The sequence below is a fragment of the Triticum dicoccoides genome, chromosome 5B (genome assembly GCF_002162155.2).
Source record: "Triticum dicoccoides isolate Atlit2015 ecotype Zavitan chromosome 5B, WEW_v2.0, whole genome shotgun sequence".
Lineage (NCBI taxonomy): Eukaryota > Viridiplantae > Streptophyta > Magnoliopsida > Poales > Poaceae > Triticum > Triticum dicoccoides.
The window spans coordinates 709,253,644-709,274,758 of record NC_041389.1 but is presented as its reverse complement, the minus strand read 5'-3'; the positions used below and the strand labels follow the sequence as shown (position 1 = coordinate 709,274,758).

The window sequence follows — 21,115 nt, the reverse complement described above, 5'->3', positions numbered from 1 at the left end:
GCTACTAATACACCTTCCTAGCAGCAGCGTTTTTCTCCATCCAGCGCTACTACTACACCTCCCTAGCAGTAGCGCCTTGCGCACGAATCCGAGACATGATAATCTCCATTCCCCATAATGGAGAGTCAGAGGCTATCTTGTTTTATGCTGTTTTACCTTAGAGAGGGTAGTAGGTCCTAGCTAATACTCATGATCATGTGCTAAGAACAATTAACTAGGGTTGGTTATGACTATGATGATGATGAGTATGACTTGTTATTATGATAATGAGTAGAAGTTGTTAGATGACTATGATGATGATGAGTATGACTTGTTATTATTAATGAGTAGAAGTTATTAGATGACTATGATGATGATGAGTATGACTTGTTATTGTGATAATGATGGTGAGTTATTATTATGATGGTGCTAAGTAGTTATATGATCATGTAAGTTATTATATATATTAGTGGGTGAAATGAACGTGGATTAGATTCAAGTGGAGGCAACATGGTACAGATCAAAAGTACTACTAATGCAAACTAAAGTGATCAAGTTTGGATTAGTAGTACTTTCAATGTGCATCATGTTGCCTTCACTTGAATATAATCCATGTTCATTTCACTCACTGATATTTATAATAACTCATCATGGTCATAAAATCATATGATGAAACTAATATATAAAACCTGTACAAATACAGCGCCAATAAGCTGTAGAAAAAAATATAAGAAAGTTTAGCAGTAGCGCTGTTGATAAGAAACGCTAATGCTATTTACGGTTAGCAGTAGTGCTGTCTATAGGGCATGCTACTGCTGAGTAGGTATAGCAGTAGCGCGGGAAAACCAACACTATTGCTACAAGTTAACTGTAGCGCCCTAGTGATAGCGCTGTTACCCGCGCTACTTCTAGCACTAAAACCAACGCTACTGCTAGGGTTATCCCTAATAGTGTTGGCTCAAACAAGAATACCCTTAGAGCAAGTACAATAGAGCTTAGTCAGCGGGCTATAAGCAATAAACTAGTATATTTCTGCTTAGTTGGAAGAGAGAGAAGAGGAGAGAGAAGGTAAGCGGGCTCTTCATGAAGAGCCAGCTCTAGCACGTGCTCCTAGGCACTTTGTGAGAATGAAAGGTCGGCCACATAATAAAAAATTAGTACACTTTTTTGATCTACTATTGTACATGTTAGCCATAAGATGGGCTGTAGATGACATGGCACTGGCTTATAGCCAGCAGCTGGCTATACTATTAACCATGCTCTTAGGTAAAGCAGTTATAATGTGCATTTATATTACTCATTCAGAATTCCTATTTACTATTGACCGCATGTACCGCACACCCATCGAGGAACATGGGTGTGGCCCGTTTGCAAATTTTATGTTAATATATTTTATTCATTCCCCTTTAAATTCATTTTTCTTTTCTTTTATTGTTTGTTTCTTTTTTATTTTCTTGACACTTTATCTTCCATTTTTTATTTTTATTGCTTTATTTATTCCTTAATAAGTACATTACATTTTCTTCAATTACATAAAAATTTACTCTAATATGTATAAATGAATTTCTTTAAATATATGAACTTCCTTTACATTCATGAATATTTATTTTCTCATAGATGAGCATGTTGTAGGTATGCAAGATTAACATTAATTTTGGATGCATGAACAATTATATTTACATATAAGTTTCTCTATTTTGCAATAAGTATTGATTATGCTAGTGTTTAACATATTTTTCCATTGATATTAAATACAAATACTATATTTTCTTAAAAAAATGTCAATTGGCTATTCTTGGGTTGGTCATCCCTGAAAAGGCTTAAGGTGTAGCTACCATACTTACCGCTTAAGGTGACAAATATAAGGGCAGCCATGACACCATGTAGGTTGGTGCTGGTGGTGTGAGTTCATGGCTCTTAAATAGAGATGTTGCACCCTTTTAAGGCTTGATGTTTCCCATTAACAAATATGTTTGTAAATTATGAATAAAAAATGTCTTCATAATTTTTAATTAACATAGGAATTTATTTTACGAAAGCTACATACAAAAGCATTTTAATATGTTAAAATGTGTACAATCTAGTTTTCAATTTTGTTTATACAAGTGAAGGAGATTTGTTCATGAGTACTAAATAAAATGTTTAACATAATCATAAAAAATGTTTGGTACATATTTTATTCATTGTAATTTGTAAATGGCCATGCATTTTTGACAAAAAGATGTTCATAAGACTTTTTATTTCAACAATCTATTATTAGAAATCAATTTAATACACTATACTAAAACAACTTAATAGTTTAAAAATTTCTCTAATCTAGTTTTGTACTTTTTCCATAAATGTAGGAGATTTTTTATGTATACTAAATAAAAATTTCACACGACTAGTAGTTTTTTGTAGAATCATAAAAAAAATTTGGTGTTATAGGAAAAAAATGCATGTTCATTCTAAATTTATAAGTATTCATGCATTTTCAAACAAAATCTACATGACTATAAAAAATACGCATAGGGCAAGAGATATCTTCGTGTATTTTCGAGAAAAAAATTATATGTTTGGAAAAAGGTATGTCAATTCAACTACAAATGTTGAAGTACTTCAAGGAACACTCGCAAAAAAAAGTACTTCGAGGAATTCAAATGTGAAAGAAGAATAAAAATTTAAGATCGCAGTATAATAAGAAGATTATTTGAAGTCTATACCTACTAATAAAGGGAGGTGTGTTTCTCTGAAATTTTTGTCTGTCCACCGTATAGAATTATTTTCTACTGCACATATCTGAGGTGGTACTAAAACCTGTCTGTCCACGCATATATAAATATTTAGGCTTGGCCTCCACACCGTGCAGTCAAGGGTCCTGCTCCACATTCTTTTTCTCTTGGATTGGGCCACATGAAGTCAGTCCCCTACGTTGACCAAGTGGTCTGCTCCGCATCATTTTCACTTTGATTGGTCCGCAAGGAAAAAATAAACTAAATAGCTCGGCTCTTCCTGTTATCACTAAATAGTACCACCTCGCCCCTCCTAGAACCAAAATCATCAATTTATATACGTCTTGGAGTTACTTGTTATCAATCAACTCAATTAGTCGTCTTGAGAATCAATAAGCAGAGGTTGAGGATGATGACATGAGAAAACAAAGAACGAGTCCCACTGAAGGAATGAAGGAATAGGTATTCCTATGTGGGCTAAGTGGTGCGCAATTAAATAGCTTGTTGCATGATTAAAGAAAGTTGCACGCTTGTAGTATATGGATTCACTATGTGGTGCATAATTAAGCGAAGGTGGACGGAAAACCGCATTGATCAATGCGAAGAAGCTCGCTCCCTGGGTTACTAGAGGAGCTCTCCAAGGGAGATAAGGAGGACAGTAGGTCACGAGCAATAGAAATAAGCGGACGTATGAGACGAGTAACAATGTCTTCCGTTGCAACGTACGGGCATTTGTGCTAGTTATTAAAAATAGTAAAAGGAAAACAGGAGAAGAAAAAAAATATAACACAAGTAAAAAACATGTTTTAATAAATTAATAAATAAAATTGATAACAAACATGTGAAAAAGGACCAACAAATGCCATTGTGTATATACAGTGTTCCCGACTGGGCCGACCCGACAAGAAATTTTGGAACGTTCCTCTATGTTTTTTCCTTTCTTTCCGGTTCATATATTTTTTTAATTTTCTTTTTCCAATATCTTATTATCTATTTGCCAGGTCATGTTTTCTTTTTTTATTTTGTTTTTTGTTTCCTATTTTTTAAATAAACATCGACATTTTTTCAAACATGGAACGAGTGGGAAAAATTATGTGTCATATATAAAATTGTGTGAACTTTTAAAAACATTTCATGATTTTTATGAAACACATGAATATTTTATACTATTATGATTATTCTTCAGAATTACACAAAAAAAATTTAAAATGGCATGAATAAAAAATTAAATTGGATGAACATTTTACGAGCTCTTAGGATCATATTTTAAAGGCATAAACAGTTTTTAAATCTCATCAACAATTTGTTTGAATGATATGAATTTCTTTTTATGAATTATGTGATATTGTTTACCTTTCATGAATATTTTTTTCTATGTGGCATGAAACATAGTTTTCAATGTTTGAATATTATTTTAATGTTCGTGAACAAACATCTCTTGTTACCCTACAACTGTTTAGAGACCACATGGCACATGTGGTAAGCAATTCAAACTCTTGAAAAACTGTTTAGAGAGGTAAAAGAACTTCAGAGACATAATAACATGAACAAACAAACAATGACATAGCTATATGATCCTCAAATATTCATATGAACGTGTATCCAAATCCAATAGCCATTTGGTATAACTCGGTTACCATATTGTGCGGAAATCCTCAAAGGACGCAAAATCATCCATGCAATCCTCAAGAGCCACGACGGAGCGAAGATTACCAGTTGGGTCAGGCTCCGGCATCAGGAAGAGCTCGTCGCCGGAGGACCGCACTTGAGTTGAAATGCCGTTCGTCCAGAAACCCTGTCCGGCATAGTCCTCAGTTGCAGCTCCGGGTGTTGATTGAGGCACGGCTTGCTCGCCCCCTCTGACGGGCAGAACACCAGCATCGAGGTTGTCCTCAGCTTGTAGTATACTGGCCAAGTATTTGTCTGGGTCACCGCCATTGCCACCTCCGTCGTGCATCGGATCTTTGTCGGAGAACAATCTGCGCGGGGTGTCCAAAAGGGCGATATGGGTCGCCTCCTTCATGAGTCCAGTGCCGGCATCAACTCTGACATGCTCAACGTTAGTGTCGCTTATAATATTGAAGTAGTTCAAGGCCTCATTGGCGTCCCCTCCGATGCTCGTCGGATTGTTGTTGGAGAAGAACCCTGGATCGGTTTCATCCCAAGGTTGATCAAGGCCCGAGTCCCGCCAATGCTGACGGTAGTTGACATCGGCTAGTATCCTGCGCCTGATATCCTCCAGAGCACCATCGTCTGTCATTGGGGGATGGATACCCTCGGCCTTGTCCTTTAGAACACCGGGAGGTCCACTGCTACTCTCCCCCACCTCAACGCGTACCTGCTGCTCTGGTTGAACTGCTTCTGGTGCACTGCTGCTCTCCGCCAACATAGGGACAGGGAGTACCTCCTGCTGCTGCTCCTTGGGTTGACGTTGCTCTATGTTTTTTCCTTTCTTTCCGGTTCATATTTTATTTTATTTTTATTTTCTTTTTCCAGTATTTTATTATCTATTTGCCAGGTCATGTTTTTTTTGTTTCTATTTTTTAAATAAACATTGACATTTTTTCAAACATGGAACGAGTGGGAAAAATTATGTGTCATATATAAAATTGTGTGAACTTTTAAAAAAAATCATGATTTTTATGAAACACATTAATATTTTATACTATTATGATTATTCTTCAGAATTACACAAAAAAATTAAAATTGCATGAATAAAGAATTAAATTGGATGAACATTTTACGAGCTCTTAGGATCATATTTTAAAGACATAAACAGTTTTTAAATCTCATCAACAATTTGTTTGAATGATATGAATTTCTTTATATGAATTATGTGATCTTTTTTACCTTTCATGAATATTTTTTCTATATGGCATGAAACATAGTTTTAAACGTTTGAATATTATTTTAATGTTTGTGAACAAACATCTCTTGTTACCCTACAACTGTTTAGAGACCACATGGCACATGTGGTAAGCAATTCAAACTCTTCAAAAACTGTTTAGAGAGGTAAAAGAACTTCAGAGACATAATAACATGAACAAACAAACAACGACATAGCTATACGACGCTCAAATATCCGTATGAACGTGTATCCAAATCCAATAGCCATTTGGTATAAATCGGTTACCATATTGTGCGGAAATCCTCAAAGGACGCAAAATCATCCATGCAGTCCTCAAGAGCCATGACGGAGCGAAGATTACCGGTTGGGTCAGGCTCCGGCATCAGGAAGAGCTCGTCGCCGGAGGACCGCACTTGAGTTGAAATGCCGTTCGTCCAGAAACCCTGTCCGTCATACTCCTCAGTTGAAGCTCCGGGTGCTGATTGAGGCACGGCTTGCTCGCCCACTCTGACGGACAGAACACCACCATCGAGGTTGTCCTCAGCTTGTAGTATACTGGCCAAGTATTTGTCTGGGTCACCGCCATTGTCACCTCCGTCGTGCATCGGATCTTTGTCGGAGAACAATCAGCGCGGGGTGTCCAAAAGGGCGATATAGGTCGCCTCCATCATGAGTCCAGTGCCGGCATCAACTATGACATGCTCAACGTTAGTGTCGCTTATAATATTGAAGTAGTTCAAGGCCTCATCGGCGTCCCCTCCGATGCTCGTCGGATTGTTGTTCGAGAAGAACCCTGGATCGGTTTTATCCCAAGGTTGAATAAGGCCCGAGTCCCGCCAATGCTGACGGTAGTTGACATCGGCTAGTATCCCGCGCCTGATATCCTCCAGAGCACCATCGTCTGTCATTGGGAGATGGATACCCTCGGCCTTGTCCTTTAGAACACCGGGAGGTCCACTGCTACTCTCCCCCACCTCAACGCGTACCTGCTGCTCTGGTTGAATTGCTTCTGGTGCACTGCTGCTCTCCGCCAACACAGGGACAGGGAGTACCTCCTGCTGCTGCTCCTTGGGTTGACGTTCCTTTATGTTTTTTCCTTTCTTTCCGGTTCATATTTTATTTTATTTTTATTTTATTTTTCCAGTATTTGATTATCTATTTGCCAGGTCATGTTTTTTTGTTTCCTATTTTTTAAATAAACATTGACATTTTTTCAAACATGGAACGAGTGGGAAAAATTATGTGTCATATATAAAATTGTGTGAACTTTTAAAAAAAATTATGATTTTTATGAAACACATTAATATTTTATACTATTATGATTATTCTTCAGAATTACACAAAAAAAATTAAAATTGCATGAATAAAGAATTAAATTGGATGAACATTTTACGAGCTCTTAGGATCATATTTTAAAGACATAAACAGTTTTTAAATCTCATCAACAATTTGTTTGAATGATATGAATTTCTTTTTATGAATTATGTGATCTTTTTTACCTTTCATGAATATTTTTTCTATATGGCATGAAACATAGTTTTAAACGTTTGAATATTATTTTAATGTTCGTGAACAAACATCTCTTGTTACCCTACAACGGTTTAGAGACCACATGGCACATGTGGTAAGCAATTCAAACTCTTCAAAAACTGTTTAGAGAGGTAAAAGAACTTCAGAGACATAATAACATGAACAAACAAACAACGACATAGCTATACGACGCTCAAATATTCGTATGAACGTGTATCCAAATCAAATAGCCATTTGGTATAAATCGGTTACCATATTGTGCGGAAATCCTCAAAGGACGCAAAATCATCCATGCAGTCCTCAAGAGCCACGACGGAGCGAAGATTACCGGTTGGCTCAGGCTCCGGCATCAGGAAGAGCTCGTCGCCGGAGGACCGCACTTGAGTTGAAATGCCGTTCATCTAGAAACCCTGTCCGGCATACTCCTCAGTTGAAGCTCCGGGTGCTGATTTAGGCACGGCTTGCTCGCCCGCTCTGACGGACAGAACACCAGCATCGAGGTTGTCCTCAGCTTGTAGTATACTGGCCAAGTATTTGTCTGGGTCACCGCCATTGTCACCTCCGTCGTGCATCGGATCTTTGTCGGAGAACAATCCGCGCGGGGTGTACAAAAGGACGATATGGGTCGCCTCCTTCATGAGTCCCGTGCCGGCATCAACTCTGACATGCTCAACGTTAGTGTCGCTTATAATATTGAAGTAGTTCAAGGCCTCATCGGCATCCCCTCCGATGCTCGTCGGATTGTTGTTGGAGAAGAACCCTGGATCGGTTTCATCCCAAGGTTGATCAAGGCCCGAGTCCCGCCAATGCTGACGGTAGTTGACATCGGCTAGTATCCTGCGCCTGATATCCTCCAGAGCACCATCGTCTGTCATTGGGGGATGGATACCCTCGGCCTTGTCCTTTAGAACACCGGGAGGTCCACTGCTACTCTCCCCCACCTCAACGCGTACCTGTTGCTCTGGTTGAACTGCTTCTGGTGCACTGCTGCTCTCCGCCAACACAGGGACAGGGAGTACCTCCTGCTGCTGCTCCTTGGGTTGACATTCCTCTATGTTTTTTCCTTTCTTTCCGGTTCATATTTTATTTTATTTTTATTTTCTTTTTCCAGTATTTTATTATCTATTTGCCAGGTCATGTTTTTTTTGTTTCCTATTTTTTAAATAAACATTGACATTTTTTCAAACATGGAACGAGTGGGAAAAATTATGTGTCATATATAAAATTGTGTGAACTTTTAAAAAAATCATGATTTTTATGAAACACATTAATATTTTATACTATTATGATTATTCTTCAGAATTACACAAAAAAAATTTAAAATTGCATGAATAAAGAATTAAATTGGATGAACATTTTACGAGCTCTTAGGATCATATTTTAAAGACATAAACAGTTTTTAAATCTCATCAACAATTTGTTTGAATGATATGAATTTCTTTTTATGAATTATGTGATCTTTTTTACCTTTCATGAATATTTTTTCTATATGGCATGAAACATAGTTTTAAACGTTTGAATGTTATTTTAATGTTCGTGAACAAACATCTCTTGTTACCCTACAACTGTTTAGAGACCACATGGCACATGTGGTAAGCAATTCAAACTCTTCAAAAACTGTTTAGAGAGGTAAAAGAACTTCAGAGACATAATAACATGAACAAACAAACAACGACATAGCTATACGACGCTCAAATATTCGTATGAACGTGTATCCAAATCCAATAGCCATTTGGTATAAATCGGTTACCATATTGTGCGGAAATCCTCAAAGGACGCAAAATCATCCATGCAGTCCTCAAGAGCCACGACGGAGCGAAGATTACCGGTTGGGTCAGGCTCCGGCATCAGGAAGAGCTCGTCGCCGGAGGACCGCACTTGAGTTGAAATGCCGTTCGTCCAGAAACCCTGTCCGGCATACTCCTCAGTTGAAGCTCCGGGTGCTGATTGAGGCACGGCTTGCTCGCCCCCTCTGACGGACAGAACACCAGCATCGAGGTTGTCCTCAGCTTGTAGTATACTGGCCAAGTATTTGTCTGGGTCACCGCCATTGTCACCTCCGTCGTGCATCGGATCTTTGTCGGAGAACAATCAGCGCGAGGTGTCCAAAAGGGCGATATGGGTCGCCTCCTTCATGAGTCCAGTGCCGACATCAACTCTGACATGCTCAACGTTAGTGTCGCTTATAATATTGAAGTAGTTCAAGGCCTCATCGGCGTCCCCTCCGATGCTCGTCGGATTGTTGTTCGAGAAGAACCCTGGATCGGTTTTATCCCAAGGTTGAATAAGGCCCGAGTCCCGCCAATGCTGACGGTAGTTGACATCGGCTAGTATCCCGCGCCTGATATCCTCCAGAGCACCATCGTCTGTCATTGGGGGATGGATACCCTCGGCCTTGTCCTTTAGAACACCGGGAGGTCCACTGCTACTCTCCCCCACCTCAACGCGTACCTGCTGCTCTGGTTGAATTGCTTCTGGTGCACTGCTGCTCTCCGCCAACACAGGGACAGGGAGTACCTCCTGCTGCTGCTCCTTGGGTTGACGTTCCTTTATGTTTTTTCCTTTCTTTCCGGTTCATATTTTATTTTATTTTTATTTTATTTTTCCAGTATTTGATTATCTATTTGCCAGGTCATGTTTTTTTGTTTCCTATTTTTTAAATAAACATTGACATTTTTTCAAACACGGAACGAGTGGGAAAAATTATGTGTCATATATAAAATTGTGTGAACTTTTAAAAAAATTATGATTTTTATGAAACACATTAATATTTTATACTATTATGATTATTCTTCAGAATTACACAAAAAAATTTAAAATTGCATGAATAAAGAATTAAATTGGATGAACATTTTACGAGCTCTTAGGATCATATTTTAAAGACATAAACAGTTTTTAAATCTCATCAACAATTTGTTTGAATGATATGAATTTCTTTTTATGAATTATGTGATCTTTTTTACCTTTCATGAATATTTTTTCTATATGGCATGAAACATAGTTTTAAACGTTTGAATATTATTTTAATGTTCGTGAACAAACATCTCTTGTTACCCTACAACGGTTTAGAGACCACATGGCACATGTGGTAAGCAATTCAAACTCTTCAAAAACTGTTTAGAGAGGTAAAAGAACTTCAGAGACATAATAACATGAACAAACAAACAACGACATAGCTATACGACGCTCAAATATTCGTATGAACGTGTATCCAAATCCAATAGCCATTTCGTATAAATCGGTTACCATATTGTGCGGAAATCCTCAAAGGACGCAAAATCATCCATGCAGTCCTCAAGAGCCACGACGAACGAAGATTACCGGTTGGGTCAGGCTCCGGCATCAGGAAGAGCTCGTCGCCGGAGGACCGCACTTGAGTTGAAATGCCGTTCGTCCAGAAACCCTGTCCGGCATACTCCTCAGTTGAAGCTCCGGGTGCTGATTGAGGCACGGCTTGCTCGCCCCCTCTGACGGACAGAACACCAGCATCGAGGTTGTCCTCAGCTTGTAGTATACTGGCCAAGTATTTGTCTGGGTCACCGCCATTGTCACCTCCGTCGTGCATCGGATCTTTGTCGGAGAACAATCTGCGCGAGGTGTCCAAAAGGGCGATATGGGTCGCCTCCTTCATGAGTCCAGTGCCGACATCAACTCTGACATGCTCAACGTTAGTGTCGCTTATAATATTGAAGTAGTTCAAGGCCTCATCGGCATCCCCTCCGATGCTCGTCGGATTGTTGTTGGAGAAGAACCCTGGATCGGTTTCATCCCAAGGTTGATCAAGGCCCGAGTCCCGCCAATGCTGACGGTAGTTGACATCGGCTAGTATCCTGCGCCTGATATCCTCCAGAGCACCATCGTCTGTCATTGGGGGATGGATACCCTCGGCCTTGTCCTTTAGAACACCGGGAGGTCCACTGCTACTCTCCCCCACCTCAACGCGTACCTGTTGCTCTGGTTGAACTGCTTCTGGTGCACTGCTGCTCTCCGCCAACACAGGGACAGGGAGTACCTCCTGCTGCTGCTCCTTGGGTTGACATTCCTCTATGTTTTTTCCTTTCTTTCCGGTTCATATTTTATTTTATTTTTATTTTCTTTTTCCAGTATTTTATTATCTATTTGCCAGGTCATGTTTTTTTTGTTTCCTATTTTTTAAATAAACATTGACATTTTTTCAAACATGGAACGAGTGGGAAAAATTATGTGTCATATATAAAATTGTGTGAACTTTTAAAGAAATCATGATTTTTATGAAACACATTAATATTTTATACTATTATGATTATTCTTCAGAATTACACAAAAAAAATTTAAAATTGCATGAATAAAGAATTAAATTGGATGAACATTTTACGAGCTCTTAGGATCATATTTTAAAGACATAAACAGTTTTTAAATCTCATCAACAATTTGTTTGAATGATATGAATTTCTTTTTATGAATTATGTGATCTTTTTTACCTTTCATGAATATTTTTTCTATATGGCATGAAACATAGTTTTAAACGTTTGAATGTTATTTTAATGTTCGTGAACAAACATCTCTTGTTACCCTACAACTGTTTAGAGACCACATGGCACATGTGGTAAGCAATTCAAACTCTTCAAAAACTGTTTAGAGAGGTAAAAGAACTTCAGAGACATAATAACATGAACAAACAAACAACGACATAGCTATACGACGCTCAAATATTCGTATGAACGTGTATCCAAATCCAATAGCCATTTGGTATAAATCGGTTACCATATTGTGCGGAAATCCTCAAAGGACGCAAAATCATCCATGCAGTCCTCAAGAGCCACGACGGAGCGAAGATTACCGGTTGGGTCAGGCTCCGGCATCAGGAAGAGCTCGTCGCCGGAGGACCGCACTTGAGTTGAAATGCCGTTCGTCCAGAAACCCTGTCCGGCATACTCCTCAGTTGAAGCTCCGGGTGCTGATTGAGGCACGGCTTGCTCGCCCCCTCTGACGGACAGAACACCAGCATCGAGGTTGTCCTCAGCTTGTAGTATACTGGCCAAGTATTTGTCTGGCCGTCGTGCATCGGATCTTTGTCGGAGAACAATCCGCGCGAGGTGTCCAAAAGGGCGATATGGGTCGCCTCCTTCATGAGTCCAGTGCCGACATCAACTCTGACATGCTCAACGTTAGTGTCGCTTATAATATTGAAGTAGTTCAAGGCCTCATCGGCATCCCCTCCGATGCTCGTCGGATTGTTGTTGGAGAAGAACCCTGGATCGGTTTCATACCAAGGTTGATCAAGGCCCGAGTCCCGCCAATGCTGACGGTAGTTGACATCGGCTAGTATCCTGCGCCTGATATCCTCCAGAGCACCATCGTCTGTCATTGGGGGATGGATACCCTCGGCCTTGTCCTTTAGAACACCGGGAGGTCCACTGCTACTCTCCCCCACCTCAACGCGTACCTGTTGCTCTGGTTGAACTGCTTCTGGTGCACTGCTGCTCTCCGCCAACACAGGGACAGGGAGTACCTCCTGCTGCTGCTCCTTGGGTTGACATTCCTCTATGTTTTTTCCTTTCTTTCCGGTTCATATTTTATTTTATTTTTATTTTCTTTTTCCAGTATTTTATTATCTATTTGCCAGTTCATGTTTTTTTTGTTTCCTATTTTTTAAATAAACATTGACATTTTTTCAAACATGGAACGAGTGGGAAAAATTATGTGTCATATATAAAATTGTGTGAACTTTTAAAAAAATCATGATTTTTATGAAACACATTAATATTTTATACTATTATGATTATTCTTCAGAATTACACAAAATAAAAATAAAAATTGCATGAATAAAGAATTAAATTGGATGAACATTTTACGAGCTCTTAGGATCATATTTTAAAGACATAAACAGTTTTTAAATCTCATCAACAATTTGTTTGAATGATATGAATTTCTTTTTATGAATTATGTGATCTTTTTTACCTTTCATGAATATTTTTTCTATATGGCATGAAACATAGTTTTAAACGTTTGAATGTTATTTTAATGTTCGTGAACAAACATCTCTTGTTACCCTACAACTGTTTAGAGACCACATGGCACATGTGGTAAGCAATTCAAACTCTTCAAAAACTGTTTAGAGAGGTAAAAGAACTTCAGAGACATAATAACATGAACAAACAAACAACGACATAGCTATACGACGCTCAAATATTCGTATGAACGTGTATCCAAATCCAATAGCCATTTGGTATAAATCGGTTACCATATTGTGCGGAAATCCTCAAAGGACGCAAAATCATCCATGCAGTCCTCAAGAGCCACGACAGAGCGAAGATTACCGGTTGGGTCAGGCTCCGGCATCAGGAAGAGCTCGTCGCCGGAGGACCGCACTTGAGTTGAAATGCCGTTCGTCCAGAAACCCTGTCCGGCATACTCCTCAGTTGCAGCTCCGGGTGCTGATTGATGCACGGCTTGCTCGCCCCCTCTGACGGGCAGAACACCAGCATCGAGGTTGTCCTCAGCTTGTAGTATACTGGCCAAGTATTTGTCTGGGTCACTGCCACTGTCACCTCCGTCGTGCATCGGATCTTTGTCCAAAAGGGCGATATGGGTCGCCTCCTTCATGAGTCCAGTGCCGGCATCAACTCTGACATGCTCAACGTTTGTGTCGCTTATAATATTGAAGTAGTTCAAGGCCTCATCAGCGTCCCCTCCGATGCTCGTCGGATTGTTGTTGGAGAAGAACCCTGGATCGGTTTCATCCCAAGGTTGATGAAGGCCCGAGTCCCACCAATGCTGACGGTAGTTGACATCGCTAGTATCCTGCGCCTGATATCCTCCAGAGCACCATCGTCTGTCATTGGGGGATGGATACCCTCGGCCTTGTCCTTTAGAACACCGGGAGGTCCACTGCTACTCTCCCCCACCTCAACGCGTACCTGCTGCTCTGGTTGAACTGCTTCTGGTGCACTGCTGCTCTCCGCCAACACAGGGACAGGGAGTACCTCCTGCTGCTGCTCCTTGGGTTGACGTTCGGGAAATTCTGGTACTCCGCCATCGTCCTTGAATAACTCAGCCGGGTTCCCAGTCACGTCGGAGAACGCCGTGCGCTCTGTTTCCTCAACAACACTGCAGTGGTCAATATCCGTTCTATGCGGCTTACGCGCGCTCAGTGAAGCCTCGAGGTGGTCACCATCTGCCTTTCTCTTGTCGCCGGAACTGGCAGGTGCTGGAGGTGAGTTCACTGGAATTTGCACCGGGGACCCATTAAGCTCCCGGTCAACTCCGTGGTTTACTGATACGAAGCCCTTCTCAAAGAATACTGAATGGAGGGCTTGCACACAATGTTTTGCCTCGGTGTCATCGACCACCAAGGAAACCTTCATCACCTGCACGATCACAGAAGTTCAACTCCACATCTTTTCAATTTTTTTAAAACAGCATTTTTCGATAAGGGGCGCTTTATGACTTAAAAGGTTTGCGTATTACACCGAGCCTCTGCATAACTAAGATGCACACGGCCAAACCAAGTCCAAACTCAGAACGAGTAAAAGGTGAAATACAAGTAATCATAGACTATATGACGCCTCCCTCGTTTTAAAACAGATTGGAGCACAGGAACACCCAGCTCCAATATTGCACGAAAAAGTGAAATAATACATCGTGTTCATTTTCGTGGCAGTGGAGTACACACCTTCGATGACCCTTGAGAGAACTTTTGGACATCAACATTAATGCTCTGTAGAACATTGAACGCCTGGGATGCAGCAACAGTTAAAAATGTTAAATTACAAAATCATTAGCCATGGCCAGCTAAGTGCTCAATGACAAAACAAACACTAAGCATTCCGCCATACTGGACTGGTGAAGTGGTGACAATGCAAACTCAACAATGCCATGAAAAAAATGAGTTTTAAAAACACCGCATAAAGTTTCAGTAGCTAATCGTATTTGTGGTTCTTGCCTTTATAAGTATGGTTGGCGATGTCCGTGTGCCCCCTATCAGGGAGATGACTGATTTGCCTTGTAGCCGATGAACAACTGCAAACTTCTGAAGCTCTTCAACAACATTATTAAGCTCCTGTCAAATTATCGGAATAAATGAATGAAGAATTAGGACCACAATTTATGTTACACAATAGATAGACAAAAAGGGTATCTGGCCACTTTTTTAGCACTTAACTAATACTACAAAACAGAATATGATTCAGATGTTTACCAGCTGGATCAATTCACGACTTGATAGTTTTGATGGAACTACTATCAAGGATATCTTGCCTTCACTAATAGCCACACAATCGATGGATATGCCCAAGTCTCCAAAGGTTGAGAAGGACTACCGGAATAACACAATCAGACAACCAACAATCATATAACCCCAAAAAATAAAAATAAAAGAGTAAAGTGGACTTTTCATGCCTCAACTTATCTTGAAGTGTGGATTTAGTCCCTCAACTTCCTTTTTGTGCAACCTTTGTCCCTAACTCTTAATACTGGGTAATTTTGTCCCTGATAGCGGTATTTCTCAGTCAAACCCGGTTTAGCTCATAGTCAGAGCGGTATTGAAACAAGGGCTTTGTTCCGACGATGATTTCTAGCAAAAGAGATGCCACCGTCATGCGGAGTTTTCTCCAACGATGAATACTCTCCACCGGTGTTTTGATGTCTCCCCTTCGGCGTTGCAATCGGCCTACAAGAGCGAGACGCGGCGATGACATCCACGGCGGCAACCACCACCACTGGCAAAACAAAGGTTGCCTGTGACCAAGGTATGGTCTACAGGGTGTGCAAGTCTTCCCTGAGAATGGGCATAGACTCGATGGCAAATACCGTGCCATCATTTGCTAGAAATTGTTGTTGAAGCAAAGTCCCTGTTCCAATACCACTTTGACCATGAGCTAAATCGGGTTTGACTCAGTAATACCACTGCAAAAGGACTAAATATATCCATTATTAATAGTTGAGGGACGAGGGTTACACCAAAAAATAAGCTTAGAGACCAAAACCACAATTCCAAATAAGTTGAGGGATGAAAAATGGACTTTACTCTAAACAAAAAAGACAAGCCTGTTGCTATAGTACCGTTGCTAAGAAAACAGAATGGTCTAGCATCCTTGTGCTCTCTATGTTCAGCACGGTAATATTTGATCTGGATACAATGCTTGTTAATACACTCTGAAAAAATAATTGTAGTTAAGGGCCAGGAATTAATAATTGCTAAACATGGAAGAATTAATTCTAATATAATGATAAGTTCATAGAACAAACCTTGCTCATATCTCTTTTTTTTGTAATCATAGTGCCAGGTGCTTGAGGGTTGCACAAGTTTTTAACTATAACTGGTATGCCACCTTCCATAGCTAGTTGCATTGACTGGGGATGCAAAAATAAGTAAGTATAATAACAGAAGATCACTCAGCCTTGTTGAATCAGCAAGGAAGAAACACAAGTAACTCCAGCAACACATATATCAAAAGAAGCTATATATGTCATAACGTTTACTCCCTAGCCAATATCTGATCCACAAAATAAACTAAAATTAGAAAAGTGAAGGAGAATACCTGTCCACCAAATAACCCAAGTTCAGCTGCCTCATCAAAAGTCAAGTAGGGCAATGGTATCGCATTTGCACAAACACTGGGATCACACGTCAACACACCGTTTACATCCTTCCAAACCTATTACATAGCATGGAACATAGGTCAAATATACAAAGGATTACAGAGACACCACACAACTAGTTATTTGTAAATTTTAAACTTCCTTGGTTGAACATAGAGAACAGACAACTTCTCAACTGCAGAAACATACTGATGCTGTTCAAGATAAAGCTTCTCGATAAATGCAGAAACATACTGATGCTGATCAATATAAAGCTTCTTGATAAATCAAGTAGCGTTTGACACTTTTGTTCGCTTAGACAGCTTAGGTCCTAAGAGAGTTTTCAAGAGCAACCATGCTTTCAGGAGATACCTGGATTGGAGAACATACCTGGATTTCTCTTGATCCTGAATCACTGCCAATGGTAGTCATAGTCAAGTCGCTACCACCCCTTCCACAAGTATCGACGGCAAACGATTCCCATTCCTGAAATTGTATGTGTATTTTCACCATTTCCGTCCCAGGTTCCGCTTGCTATTCGATTAACTAATAAATTCTGAGTTCACAATTTCATTCTAATGGTAAAAAAATAAATTACCTAATTTGGGTTGCGAAGCAAAACTCCAAAATTGTCAACCTTGTTTCCATAAATTCCAAAATACCATTCCATAAATTCCAAAACTGTAAGTTCACATTTCCAATTTATATTTTTTGGTGGGGGGAGGGGGGGAGGGCACATTACTAGTGTGCTACATGTAATTATATTTTTGGTATGGCAAAGTTTCAGATGTACAAGAGGAGTTATAACTAAAGCTAATGCTAAAGTTTCTGGAAATCTTTGACCTAATTAGTTATCTTTCGTAGGTCCATGCCTTAATTTGAGACAGTAGGAAAAGGAAGAACATTAAAATGAATATGGAAAATACATAAAAACGAATGCCAAAATAAGGTTTAGCCAAAAAACTTATGAGTTGATTTGCCAGAAGTATGTACCTGTCGTGCTCCTTCCTCGAGTTTATTTAAATATGCAGAAAATATTCTTGTGGACATGTGTTCACCGAAGTAAACAAGGTAATCTCGTGTCTTGGAAGTCAGCTCTTTCATCACAGCAATAGCCGTAAAAACATTTTCCAACTCATCCAACGAACCTGCTTAGTTTAAGAGTATGAAATGATGTACTAGTGCTAGAAAGCATAGATTCATTGAAGATGATATAATACATGATATGAGTGAGATAGGACATGGTAGTGCTAGAAAGCATAGATTCACTAAAGATAAAGAAAAGCAAAGTTTCTAATTGCCCCAAGAAGGAGTGGCAAAGCTTGCACCAGAAGTCTGGGCGGGCTAGACGGGGCAAGCCGTAAGAAATAGCCACTGGCTTTGCTTTCATGGCCCATGGGTTAGTTGTAATGTAAGCAAGTTTGTTACTACGAGTAGTTCCTGCAAAGAATCGTGCCAATGACGTATACAATGTTTGAGTTATCAATGTAGATGCTAGATATATAGTGGGTTTTGTCGGTGTAATAGGAGCATCAGGTGACGAAAGGATCACCATAAGATAATCATGTCATGACATGCTCCAAAGGTAGGCGGGCCATCTCACGCGTTGGCCCACACGTAGCTCCGCTGACTACAACAAGTGTAACTAGATGATATTCCACGCGTTGCCACCGGAATTAGTAACTCTATATATCAATGATATTTAATTGTCTGGAAAATTGAATATTTGGATTAATGAATAATATGAGAATCAAAGGTGAAACCACATGCAATTTACTGTATTTGATTGTAGAATATCTATTTACCATGAATGGTTGCATGTTGCGAGAGATATTTTAGATTATTTTTAGTGAAATAGGATTAGCATGTTTTATTTAAGGGTTAAACAGAGCAAGTACTCTATATAGTCACCTGTTAATGGAAGTGAGACAATAAGAATTGTGGGATGATGCACTGAATTTTGCAGAACAAGCAAAACAGACGGGCGGAAAACAATTAACAGTAACATACCTGAAGCAATCGAGCTATGCAGTCCAAGATCTTCAACCATCCTAAATAGAGCAAAGCAAAGCAGATGAACTAGTGCATATCAGATAAATCAGGGCCGCATGCACGTACACTCCAGAAAGCAAAAGCAGAGGAAATTAAACACGAGACACACCTGAAATGCAGCTCCTTTGTGATGGCAAGCTCGTGGATTTCCCTCGCCTCTTGTGGGCGGCAGCTCAGCGCCTTCCCTGCGGCCTACACATTGAGCATGTAATTGGTCGATCGAGCTAATAGAGTCCAAACTCTTCCCCATGGTAAACAGAGGACTACCAGTAGAAGGTTGTTGGTGGTGTTCCCCATGGCGGACAGAACAACCACCGGCGACTCGCCGCCCCCATCCGGGAAGCTGCGGACGAGCTTGGCCATCTCCTTCATCCGATCGGCCGACTGCGTCAGTGACCCACCGAATTTCATGACGACGGCCACCGCCATGGCCGGCGACGACTTCTTCACAATTGCCACGCCACTCCTGCTCCCTCCCATCGGCCTAGACCGAGTGCCATGCTTGAGGGTGTGCGGCTTCCGGGCGTCCATCGGCGAGTGAAAATTGTAGTCCGATGTCGTCGTCTTACGTTCCGTTACCTGGCTATCAAACGACGCAGCAGCAGCAGCAGCAGCAGCAGCAAGTGGCGGCGACGGCGCGGGACATGGCTTCTCGTCGTCGGCGTCCACGCTGCAGGCTTCGGTGGAAATTTCAGCATCCCTGCGACTGCGAGACCTGTACACCTTGCAGAGCACTAGCTGCTGGTCTTCCTGCTGCTGCTCAAGCCCAATCTCGACCATGATCCAACCAAGGCTTTTGTTTCGATACGGCTTTGCGGAACCAGGCGGGTTCTTGATCTTGAGCACATAGGAGAGCTTGCGCTTGTACGCCCCAACGGGCTTCTTATGCGGGCCTAGAATGGGCACCTTTCCGGCCTCCGGGTGCCAGCAGCACGTCGCACCGGCATCAGCGCCGCCGACCTTGCGCTTTCGTCTCCGTGCACCCGGGGTCTCGTGGTAATTGGCGGGGCTGAAGAAGTACCACGCCGTCTCTTTCCCCTCGCTGAGGTCCATGCCCGGAGCATGGTCGCGGACGAGCTCCGCGGGAGCAGCCGAGTAGACGTCCCCCTCCTGGATGAAGCTTTCGGCCGCGAATGGCTCTCGGGCGGCGACCCTGCGCCGGAGAAGGCTGACCAGGTTGAGATCGTCTCCAGGATCCTGCAGCTGGGGCGTCGGGATCGGTAGCTCGCTCCCGGTAGCCAGCATGTGGCTGGCCGGCGATTCTCGACGGACGAGGTTAGGCGCCTGAGTGGCGGGCGAGTGAAGAAGGAGGTGTTTGTGAGATGCTGCGTATTCCAACCATGCCTGTTGAGATTGATGGGTTGTGGAGGATGGTGGATGTCAATTCTGTCAAGTGTGAACAACACGCTTCTGGACTTGATTCTGCACAACTCCGTGTTGCATGGTCGGTTGCTAAAGGTTTTGCCAGAAAATGATGTGCTATCTGTCATGGAATCTTACTCGTAAGATTGCAACCCAGTGCCCAATTACATTTCGGCAAGCAAGAAGCAGGAAGTCGTTGGAGGCTTGATGCATACGGCACAATTACATTTCCCATGACAGGACCGAAACGGATTAATCCGGGATTGCTAATATATCGTGCTTGCCGCCAATGCGCTCTCCGGCCGAGTCAACTACCCACAGTGGGGAGTAACTTAGACTAGTAACAATGGAGGACGAGTGCCTCGCCGAAGCGTGGAAAGTCGTCTACCTCAACCCGATCACTGGCACGAACCAGAGCATCGACACATATTGGGACCGCATCAAGGCCGAGTTCGACGAGCGCAAGCTCGTCGACCCCTACTTCAAAGACGATGATGTAGTTACACAGGCTACAACAGGACATGACCTCATAAGTCACGATGATGATTAAATGGTCAATCAATATAGTAGGACCGAAGGGTTACGAACAAACCATATATACGTCTGTAGGTTTTGTCACTCAGATGAGTACATTGCACAGACCTCGACGAAGAAGCAGGCGCGTGTGCTACCTGGTACGTGCCAACACTTTCCAAAGCTGCAACCTTCTTTTCCTGGCGAGCTAAACGATGCTTGCGGAGAATTCTGCTTTCTTCTCATCTGACATTTGGGCATACCACACCTGACCAGTGGCCTTTTTTTGTTGGAGATGGGGAGCTTCATTCCCGTCTGTCATTGTGTTTGTTAGATCTTTAAACAGGGAATGCTCCCTAGCATAGAATGGATATCCAGATGGATAATTGTTCTCCATCTGCAATATTAAAATTACAAACGATAAATCATGTGGGAACACAGAAAGGCTGCCCAATTTGGTGAAGAAAAGCAACATAAAAGCACAATGTCTCAAGCCTGCTCTCACTGGTATTCCACCTTCAGAATTTATATGGCCGAAACCTATATATGTAGCTACTAT

The 21,115-nt window shown here is 41.4% G+C and overlaps 2 protein-coding genes and 1 long non-coding RNA gene across 3 annotated transcripts; all 3 read right to left on the bottom strand.

Moving 5' to 3' along the window:
* Positions 1-13,188: 13,188 nt before the first annotated feature.
* Positions 13,189-14,790, bottom strand: LOC119306786. Its single transcript, XM_037582914.1, has 2 exons — positions 14,723-14,790; positions 13,189-14,417 (listed from the first exon to the last, which is right to left on the bottom strand). The coding sequence occupies exon 2, from the start codon at positions 14,412-14,414 to the stop codon at positions 13,719-13,721; it is 696 nt and encodes a 231-aa protein (XP_037438811.1). The 5' UTR covers positions 14,415-14,417; positions 14,723-14,790; the 3' UTR covers positions 13,189-13,718.
* A 1,239-nt stretch (positions 14,791-16,029) lies between these two features.
* LOC119310671 (aspartokinase 1, chloroplastic-like) lies at positions 16,030-17,142 on the bottom strand. Its single transcript, XM_037586335.1, has 4 exons — positions 17,020-17,142; positions 16,590-16,706; positions 16,297-16,401; positions 16,030-16,203 (listed from the first exon to the last, which is right to left on the bottom strand). The coding sequence occupies exons 1-4, from the start codon at positions 17,140-17,142 to the stop codon at positions 16,102-16,104; spliced, it is 447 nt and encodes a 148-aa protein (XP_037442232.1). The 3' UTR covers positions 16,030-16,101.
* Positions 17,143-17,627: 485 nt separating this feature from the next.
* LOC119306787 lies at positions 17,628-18,860 on the bottom strand. The gene is made up of 3 exons (XR_005149039.1): positions 18,791-18,860; positions 18,640-18,680; positions 17,628-17,777 (listed from the first exon to the last, which is right to left on the bottom strand). It is a non-coding gene; the product is annotated as an uncharacterized LOC119306787 (long non-coding RNA).
* Positions 18,861-21,115: the final 2,255 nt, after the last annotated feature.

Bases quoted from the DNA above. Each gene is read 5' to 3' on its own strand.
- LOC119306786 (XM_037582914.1), bottom strand. From the start codon at position 14,414: ATGAAGGTTTCCTTGGTGGTCGATGACACCGAGGCAAAACATTGTGTG.
- LOC119310671 (XM_037586335.1), bottom strand. From the start codon at position 17,142: ATGGTGAAAATACACATACAATTTCAGGAATGGGAATCGTTTGCCGTC. The intron at 16,707-17,019 runs GTATGTTCTCCA...GCTATGTAATAG, and splicing joins CAGGATCAAGAGAAATCCAG to GTTTGGAAGGATGTAAACGG. The intron at 16,402-16,589 runs GTATTCTCCTTC...TTGCATCCCCAG, and splicing joins TTGGGTTATTTGGTGGACAG to TCAATGCAACTAGCTATGGA.